The sequence below is a fragment of the Micropterus salmoides genome, unplaced genomic scaffold, assembly GCF_014851395.1.
Source record: "Micropterus salmoides isolate LMB-PRFRI ecotype aquatic unplaced genomic scaffold, ASM1485139v1 Ms_hic_scaffold_2217, whole genome shotgun sequence".
NCBI lineage: Eukaryota > Metazoa > Chordata > Actinopteri > Centrarchiformes > Centrarchidae > Micropterus > Micropterus salmoides.
Window position 1 is genome coordinate 1 of NW_024041393.1, and position 9,661 is coordinate 9,661.

Below are 9,661 nucleotides of genomic sequence, written 5' to 3' on the forward strand. Positions count from 1 at the left end.
AACGGTCTTCAAAGCTGCAATGTACGAGATCACCCGGCTGGTGGAGGACAGCTTTTTGGAAGAGGTGACACGGTGCAGGGACCAGGTCGAGTCGCTGAAGAGGCGACTGAAGTGGTCGGAGAGTCGACGTAAAGAAAAAGACGGTGACAGGAGGGGGAGATGTATTGACTGCGGAAGAGTCGTTGGGTCCGGTGAGGAAGGACCCAGAGTGACAGGTGAGTCTGCCTGCTGTCTAATGTTGTATCAATAGCGTTATATAGGTGAATATATGTACACTTGCTTTTTTTTATGAATTATACAACCAAATTTAATTGATTACCTAACTTGGGGGAAAACCATTGTAGGAAATTAATTCACATTAGATGAAGTCAACAGTGGTCCTCTGCAAAAGCTTTAAAGCAGTCAATATTTATAAATTTAACAATGAATCAAATTAGTACATGTAATGTGAAGGTGTTGCTTGTACTGACAAACTCTCAGATATTTACCGCCCAACTCTTCAGGTCTCCTTAGCTCTACAGAGCATTTTATCTCGTTCAGTGTCACTGTTTTGTTCACTCTATCCGCTCTCATTAACTTTCAGCAGCAGCAACTGTACATTACCTGCCCAGCACTAAAAGGCTGGCACACAAACACTGACATATTATCATCTTCAAAAGTGATTTGGACTTGTGTTACTGTCCACCTGGTGAGTAGTTCAATGTTTCTCTCTTTTAGCTCTGTGTTTGGTCTGTAGTAACTCCTAAGGGAAGTCTGTGAAGATTCTCAGTCATTCAGGTCATAGTTATCCAAAGAAGGTTAAAGTCATGGGCGACTGGACTTGGTTGAAGATACTAGAACACGTTTCGTTCCTCATCCAAAAGACTTCTTCAGTTCTGACTGACTGGTAGGGAAACTTCATCACTTCCCAGGAAACTCAACAAATTGGCCTCAGGTGAGGATGCCAATGGTGGTCGTTCAGTCTTGGCCTTGGGTAGTCCTAATGACCAAAACAGCCAGGAACACTAACGACCAGCGATATCGACGATCCTGGCAAACGATCCCACAGAGGTTAAATAGCTTAGTTTCCCTACCAGTCTGTCAGAACTGAAGAAGTCCTTTGGATGAGGGACGAAACGTCTTCTGGTATCTTCAACCAAGTCCAGTGGCCCTTGACTTTAACCTTCTTGGGACTCCTGAGGGAAACGTCTGTCTCTTGAGCTGCTAAATGCTCCCCTAAGTGCACCAGTTAGTCACCGCTGTTTGGTGCTGGGCAGGTAGTGTACAGTGGGTTTTTTTTAGCTTTTCGTTGACTTCAGCTGCCTGTTGTGGCTGAAAATGATCTGTGAACCTTTGTAGAGCTGAGGGGAGCTGATAATTCTGTGTGGGTTCACCACTACACGCGTGCCCTTTCACATAACCCATAGTCATGTCTGTTGTTATTATTAAAATATTGATTACTTAGATGGAGTATGACCCACCTCAGCCTTTCTAAATCTTTCAAATGCAAATGGAAATACTAGCACATGCTCCAGTTTTTCCCTATCTTCTGCTACAGAGAAAGTCTTAAACAAGAGTGTGTGCTACAAGAAGAGATAAATAGCTCCCTGTGCACTGATGGAGAGACACCTAGGCATGAAGCAGAGGAGACCCACAGTGCCATGAAGGCACCACAGGTAGATGACAGTTGATTACACTATTTGAGCTTCAATATATTACGTTTAAATGTTTAAAACGTGAGTACAGTCAATGGCAATTTCATTGGACTTGTAAGTAGAGTGTCGAGTAAACTTAATAATATTTTTTCAGTAGTCTCTATTTTGTGTAAATTCTCAGTGCTTTTGCATTAAAGGAGACCTGCCTGTTGAACTAATGCTAATCTTATTGTTTCTCTTGAGGTGAGTAGAGCTAAACTTCCAGTATCAATGGTGTCTTTCTACATGTCTGCCAGTCTCCAGGTGTTCAGGGTGAAAAGCTGGATAGACTGCTCAAGGAGGAAGCTTTTCGGATCACGGAAACTAATGAGTCCCAAGAGAGATGGGGAGTCAATGTGAGGGTCAGTGTCTTCATATATGCAGATTCAGAAACAAATTTTTAAAGGGGGTTTTAAGCATATTAATAGCTTGATAGATGATTCACATTCTCAACAGTGGCTTCAAAGTAATTGTTCTCACGGTCCATTTGCTAAACGTGTCATTGTAGTTCCTGTAACCATATTTCTCCTCTCATTGGTCAGAAACGGAGGCATCAGGTGTGCCGGGGCCCAGTAAACGTTACGGTGACCAGAAGATCCCAAAGTGTCACGTGAACTGGGAAGCTGGCTTTGACCAGAGGCCACAATCAGGCCATGGTGGTCACTCAGGTGACCCATCTGAACCCCCTTTCCAGAGCAGGTATGGTATGGAAGACTTGGGTGGCTTTGACAAGACTGGCTATGGAGACGGCAGTATGATAGACATGGGTAACTTGGATGGTTTACAAGGATCACCATCCCACCTGGGTGAGGATCTGAGTTACATGGGACACTATGAGGGGGACGTGGAAGCACCGGAAGAAACCGAGCATCAAACTTACCAAGCAGGCGTCGCACGGAATAGAAGCGGTGCACTTGGTTCACCTGAAGGCTCTCCCTCAAGGACTAACATCGACGTAAGTGGTGAGTTCAGCTGTTTATTGATCAATGAAGAAGGGTATCTACAGGACCAGAGTGTCTTGTACCCCGAACAAATGTCTGGTGAATTAAGCGGCAGGTTGAGCCTCCGGACCCAGGGCATTCGCACTGACCCATCTTTAGACAGCACAGGCGATATGTATGGACCCTCACATGCATACAGTGATACCTTAAACCTGGGAGAGCGGTTGCAGCATCCGGCAGGAGGGAGAGGAGGGAGGAGACACACCTGTAACCAGTGCTCCATATCCTTCCCTGATTCCGCCTCACTAAAGGTCCACAAGCAGACACACAAAGGCACGGGTCAAGTGCCACAATACTCCTGCAACCAGTGCGGAAAGACTTTCACTCAAGCCTGTAACCTCAAAGTCCACCAGAGGATTCACTCTGGGCAAGGGCTTCACCTCTGCAGCCACTGTGGTAAAAGTTTCCCGTCGTTCTCTGACCTGAAGTCCCACAAGTGTGGACAAACAGGTGACAAACCTTACTGCTGCACTGTATGCGGGAACAAGTTCAGCCGTCTCTGGAATCTGAAGTTGCACCGGAGAATTCACACACAGGAAAAACCTCACCAGTGCACAATGTGTGATAAGAGCTTCACACGGGCAGACATACTGAAGGTTCACCAGCGGACCCACACAGGGGAACGCCCATACTGCTGCGCTGTCTGTGGCCTCAGCTTCAAACGCCTGGATCATCTGAAATCGCATCAACGCAAACACATGACAGATCTATAAAACTAGGGACATTTTGGGAGAGCGAATAAGAGAATTTAAGCTTGTTTGATGTACTAAGAGATTTAAAAATGAATGCTTTTATATAAGAACCATGGCTGTTTTTTTTTTAAAAAAAACACAAAGCCCTGTTTTTATTTCTTCTTTTCAATTCCAAGTCCTTGGGTTTTAATTAAAATGTTTTTGTTGGTATGAAAAAGAAAACATACCCATTTCTTGTGTTTGATAAAATACATCTTGTTTGTTGCCCATTTGTTGCTGCATATTTTATTACTGAAAAATTGACTTATAAAAGAGGCTGAGTGACATTATCCTTGTACTTACATTACCGATTCAAAATAAAACTACAAATGATGTCTGTAGATGTTTTCTATAAATGAAATAATTGAGGCATTTGCATTTTTAAAGGATTACTTTCATTTGTCCAATTCTTTTTCTAATTACAGTCTACAATTGACTATAAAGTGAATCCCATGTGGCAAAAGGAAAAACGGGTAAAATTCCTTTACTACAGAACACCCCTAAATAAGTCATACAAGTACATCAACCATTGCCCCGATGTATTATAATGCATTAATCTCAAATGTATATAAGTCAATCAGGCATTTTCATTTGTTTGCCAAAGAGGAAGTAGGGAAAATCAAAGTGGAGCATGAGCTTAAAATTAGAGGCCAACCCAGTGCTGAGCCCTGTTGTTACATATGAGTGCGACAGTAAAGACACATCCGGGTAGCATGATCAAGAGTTTGGAAAATAACAAGGGAAATATTTGTAGGGCTCTGAAAAAAATGATTACTCTAGTTGACATTCCAGTGGTTTCTCGTGTTCATTAGAGAGCTGATCAGAAACCTACTAGCAGGTGGTTTAGAGGACATGATGCAGTTTGGATAGAAGTCAGAGGTGTCACAGAGGCATCTTCATATCTTATCAGGCCTCATCTCAGAAAAAGGACTGATCAGAAGTCACCTTCTTGTTGCTAGAGGAGGAAGAGAGGCAGGTCAAGAGAATAAAAGGGAAATATCTGTGGTTGGAAACATTTTGGAATTTAGAGAGGTAAAATACTGATTAATTAATAAAGTAGTCAAAGATGTTTAAGAACATCCATCAAAGCAACTTATGTATGTTGCCTAACAGGAAAGGGGCTTTTTGGACCTCCATAGGACCAGCAAGAGTCTCTGTGGTGTCTGCATGTTCTTCCCACGGTTGTACAAGGTTTGTCTGGGTGTTCCAGATTTCTGATGAAAATGTTTCTGTCGACCAGTGGCCATTGTCTCTTACAAACTACTAAATGTAATAATTGGAGAGTTGGAATGCACATGATAATTTTCATCAAGGGGATACAAAGTTAACATATCTACGAATATGTGGTAACATAATATCAGTAGGCTAGTATCAAAAACTGGAACTCAATCATAGGCATGATCTATTTTAAAATGGGTATAATCTCACTGTTTGCCGTCTTTCAATGAAGCAGTGAAGGAGAGAGAGATCGTGTCGATTCATCCCTGGTGTAAACAACAGCACTTACTGCTTGGCGCAGCCTATGGGTTTCCCTTTATTAAAACGCGTTTTGTTATTCACACACACTCACAGGTAAGGCCACCGTACTGCGCTGCGAATGATGTCACGAGCAAAAACAACCACCACCAGCGATTGTTACAAAGCTAGCTCGGTGAAATGGTGAGTTCACGTGAATTTGCTCTGCCGAACAGTTGTTTCTCGTGGACTACATAAACCCAGGTGTAAACAGATCAACGCGCTTGGCTCGACTATGGTTTATATGAAGTGTAAGTTAGTCGTGTACGATTTGTTGACAGTTTGACGCCGTCAACGTTAGTTAGCATGCGAATGCTACCGTCAAGCTAAAGAGTCACATTAGCTGGCTAGCTGACAGTCGTGTCAGTAAATAGCTCGTTGGGCATCACCAGTCCAACCTTTTAACGTGTATTATTGAAGGAATATCTGTGTATTGTCCATCAGCTGGAGCACCTACAACAACAAGTGGACGCATAGTTGAAAAGGGACTGCTCTGCGATAATGGTGCTCAACCCAAACAACCTGTGGTAGCATTTACCAAGAAAACTTATGTGGAGTTCTTATCCTTCACTTTTCTTTAATTAGTCATCAAACACACGGAATTCCGTTGTCAGACACGAGACCCTGGCAGTGTATCATGTCGGACCTGGACACCCTCGTTGTGACTTTCCAGACCCAGCTCTCAGATGTGATGGAGACTGTGGTAAAGACGGCCATGTATGAGGTCACCAGGTTGGTGGAGGACGGCTTACTGGAGGAGGTGAAGCGCAGGAGCCAGGAGGTGGAGTCCCTGAGGATGCAGCTGCAGTGGGCTGAGAGAAAGTTATGTGACCAAGCGGAGAAAGAAAGAGGGAAAACTGGCAAGTGTGTTGACTGTGCAAAGGATGATGTGGAACTGTCCAGTGACGCTGCAGAAGAAAGGCCCAAAGAACAGCAGGATGGTAAGGACAAACTTATTATTATTTGGGTATAAAGCACTGTTTGATGATTATATGTACTTCAGTACTTCTTTTTTTTCAGTCATTTTAAGAGGCTGTGGTGTGAAGAAAGAGGATGCCTCTGTGGAAAGGTGGACAAGAAGCCTAAGACAGGAAGTCCTACCAGAGTTACCACAGGCAACAGACAGTCCTAGAGCCACTCACAGCCCTGAGAGGAAAACACAGGTGGGTCACAAGACTAGAGCAGAATTGCTGTCAACAATGCTACATCAACGTTGTTGTACATCAGGTGTTATGCATATCTGCTCTGACGGGAACATTCTTCAGAGCATCCAACCAACAAATCAAAATGAAACCATAGTCAGAATTATCTGATGTATTTACTGTGCTGTTCAGACAATGGAAGAAGAAGAAGATGTGTTGCCAGCAGTGGATGTGAAGGAAGAAGAAATGAATAACCCATCTTGTTCTTCTGTGCATTTGGGAGGGTGGAGTGGAACCCTTGATGGTGAGTATTGTGTCGCCCAGGTCCATTGTTTTCTTGGCATATGAAGTATGGACATTTATCTGTGTATTGTGAAGAAATATGAAACGTGAATTCAAAAGATATGATTTCCTTCACTTAGTATTTTCTTAATACAGTGACGCACCACTGTCCCACACACTTACCGTAACATTTTTGCTGTTTAAAAAGAGCTGACTGAGCCACATTTGACAGGAATTAATTTGCCACTGCGCTTGTATAGATAGAAAGGTTAATATCCTCTCCCGCTGGCAGCTTCTCAAATTTGTGTTGTTTATGTAAAATTTTGTCTTAATAAAGAGTACTTTTCAGTATTTCCCACAGAATGACTGTGGCAGTGGGTTATATTTCTATTTTTAGTATTTCTTATTTCACCATTTTAATTCTACTTCATTTTCTATTCCACACACACACCCCTACACCTCTGGTCTGTTACTGCAAACACACAGGCTTGCCCCACCTCTGTCTCTCCCTGTATGGTTCTGCTCTGCTGACTTTCTCTGTCAGCAGTATGTTTTATAAAGTTGCAGAGAAGACACAAACCCTGTCTTTTGGATTTTTCCACCGGCGAGTCTATTTTCACAGCAGCAGGTGCACCGCATGTGGAGGAGGCTTGTTGTTCATGAACTAGCCTATGAATATTAAAATGATCAAAACCAACGTGGTACTAAATGACATCTGCGCTGGTGTGTTCACTGCTGCTTTACCTGGTCTGTGCTCATAAAATATCTGAAGTAAAGTGTCCGTGTCATGTAATGTAATACCAGATAACATCTGTCTTTGTTTCTCTGCAAAATGCTACAATACGACAATGTCGCGAAATACAGTGGGTACGGAAAGTATTCAGACCCCTTTAAATTTTTCACTTTGTTTCATTGCAGCCATTTTCCAAAAATCAAGTTTTTCAAAGTTTTTTATTTTTCAGTAATGTACACTCAGCACCCCATCTTGACAGAAAAAAAACAAATGTAGAAATTTTTGCAAATTTATTAAAAAAGAAAAACTGAAATATCACATGGTCATAAGTATTCAGACCCTTTGCTCAGTATTTAGTAGAAGCACCCTTTTGATCTAATACAGCCATGAGTCGTTTTGGGAAAGATGCAACAAGTTTTTCACATCTGGATTTGGGTATCCTCTGCCATTCCTCCTTGCAGATCCTCTCCAGTTCTGTCAGGTTGGATGGTAAACGTTGGTGGACAGCCATTTTCAGGTCTCTCCAGAGATGCTCAATTGGGTTTAAGTCAGGGCTCTGGCTGGGCCATTCAAGAACAGCCACGGAGTTGTTGTGAAGCCACTCCTTCGTTATTTTAGCGGTGTGCTTAGGGTCATTGTCTTGTTGGAAGGTAAACCTTCGGCCCAGTCTGAGGTCCAGAGCACTCTGGAAAAGGTTTTCGTCCAGGATATCCCTGTACTTGGCCGCATTCATCTTTCCCTCGATTGCAACCAGTCGTCCTGTCCCTGCAGCTGAAAAACACCCCCACAGCATGATGCTGCCACCACCATGCTTCACTGTTGAGACTGTATTGGACAGGTGATGAGCAGTGCCTGGTTTTCTCCACACATACCGCTTAGAATTAAGGCCATAAAGTTCTATCTTGGTCTCATCAGACCAGAGGATCTTATTTATCACCATCTTGGAGTCCTTCAGGTGTTTTTTAGCAAACTCCATGCGGGCTTTCATGTGTCTTGCACTGAGGAGAGGCTTCCGTCGGGCCACTCTGCCATAAAGCCCCACTGGTGGATTGCTGCAGTGATGGTTGACTTACTACAACTTTCTCCCATCTCCCGACTGCATCTCTGGAGCTCAGCCACAGTGACCTTTGGGTTCTTCTTTACCTCTCCCACCAAGGCTCTTCTCCCCCGATAGCTCAGTTTGGCCGGACGGCCAGCTCTAGGAAGGGTTCTGGTCGTCCCAAACGTCTTCCATTTGAGGATTATGGAGGCCACTGTGCTCTTAGGAACCTTAAGTGCAGCAGAAAATTTTTTGTAACCTTGGCCAGATCTGTGCCTTGCCACAATTCTGTCTCTGAGCTCTTCAGGCAGTTCCTTTGACCTCATGATTCTCATTTGCTCTGACATGCACTGTGAGCTGTAAGGTCTTATATAGACAGGTGTGTGGCTTTCCTAATCAAGTCCAATCAGTATAATCAAACACAGCTGGACTCAAATGAAGGTGTAGAACCATCTCAAGGATGATCAGAAGAAATAGACAGCACCTGAGTTAAATATGAGTGTCACAGCAAAGGGTCTGAATACTTATGACCATGTGATATTTCAGTTTTTCTTTTTTAATAAATTTGCAAAAATTTCTACATTTCTGTTTTTTTCTGTCAAGATGGGGTGCTGAGTGTACATTACTGAGAAATAAAATGAACTTTTTTGATTTTTGGAAAATGGCTGCAATGAAACAAAGAGTGAAAAATTTAAAGGGGTCTGAATACTTTCCGTACCCACTGTATACCTGGGTGGCCCTCACAAGTAAAGTCTATATGTGGGAAACACTGCTTTTTTTTGTAAATCTATGCCATGTCTTCTGTAATAAATAGAATGTGTTTACAAATCCTCTTACATAGGCAGACTATTTCTAAGTTATAAAATGATTTCAGTGGTTGGAATATTATGTTTTCAGGTTCTAGACCAAAATACTGAGCTGACACATGTAAGCTGTGGTAATAACCAAGTTGATTTTTGGTATCCATCTACTTGAAAAAGGCAGTTGAAGCAAAAATACAACCTCTGTTTCTATTCATTTATCAGGTGAAGCAGGACCTGAATCCCACAGGGCTACGAGATGGCTGAGGAACAACCGAAACAAACTCAAGAGAACAGTGAGGAATTATTGAGAAGTGTCATCAAACAAGACCCACAGATCTCTTCTGCATATGTCTTTACCGAAGAGCAGGAGGAAACGCACATGGCCACAGATCCGTCTTTAGAAGTGGACAGTGTTTGGGCTGGCCTGACTGTCACAACAGCTGCAGTACTGCAGACTCACAAACATGCAACAGAAAAGGACTGTGATCCAGCCAAAGCTAGAGGTTCTTTAACGCAAACAGAACATCAGCTGAGCAACTCTTGCACAGAAGATGTTAATCTTCTGGTCATCCCAGGTGGAGATCTGATTTCACCCTCCTCATCCCTTGATGCAAGACTCCAAAACAGTGAGACGTTGGGTGTGACAGTCAAGCACGAGGTTACGGGTTCTGGTGGGTGTGTGGAAAGCAAGCATAAAGAGAAGAAAATGACAAAGTCTGGGCTGGCATCTTACTCAGGTTCA

The 9,661-nt window shown here is 43.0% G+C and overlaps 2 protein-coding genes across 2 annotated transcripts; both read left to right on the forward strand.

The window, feature by feature from the left end:
• Positions 1 to 4: 4 nt before the first annotated feature.
• LOC119917779 (zinc finger protein 135-like) lies at positions 5 to 3,746 on the forward strand (the record flags this gene model as incomplete). Its single annotated transcript, XM_038738201.1, has 3 exons — positions 5 to 249; positions 1,931 to 2,029; positions 2,193 to 3,746. Coding segments are annotated over 3 exons (1,539 nt in total), but the record flags the coding sequence as incomplete, so codon positions are not given.
• A 1,251-nt stretch (positions 3,747 to 4,997) lies between these two features.
• On the forward strand, positions 4,998 to 9,227 carry LOC119917780. Its single transcript, XM_038738202.1, has 5 exons — positions 4,998 to 5,064; positions 5,506 to 5,861; positions 5,941 to 6,083; positions 6,255 to 6,366; positions 9,142 to 9,227. The coding sequence occupies exons 1-5, from the start codon at positions 5,003 to 5,005 to the stop codon at positions 9,225 to 9,227; spliced, it is 759 nt and encodes a 252-aa protein (XP_038594130.1). The 5' UTR covers positions 4,998 to 5,002.
• Positions 9,228 to 9,661: the final 434 nt, after the last annotated feature.

Bases quoted from the DNA above. Each gene is read 5' to 3' on its own strand.
- LOC119917780 (XM_038738202.1), top strand. From the start codon at position 5,003: ATGATGTCACGAGCAAAAACAACCACCACCAGCGATTGTTACAAAGCT. The intron at 5,065-5,505 runs GTGAGTTCACGT...TTCTTTAATTAG, and splicing joins AAAGCTAGCTCGGTGAAATG to TCATCAAACACACGGAATTC. The intron at 6,084-6,254 runs GTGGGTCACAAG...TGTGCTGTTCAG, and splicing joins GCCCTGAGAGGAAAACACAG to ACAATGGAAGAAGAAGAAGA.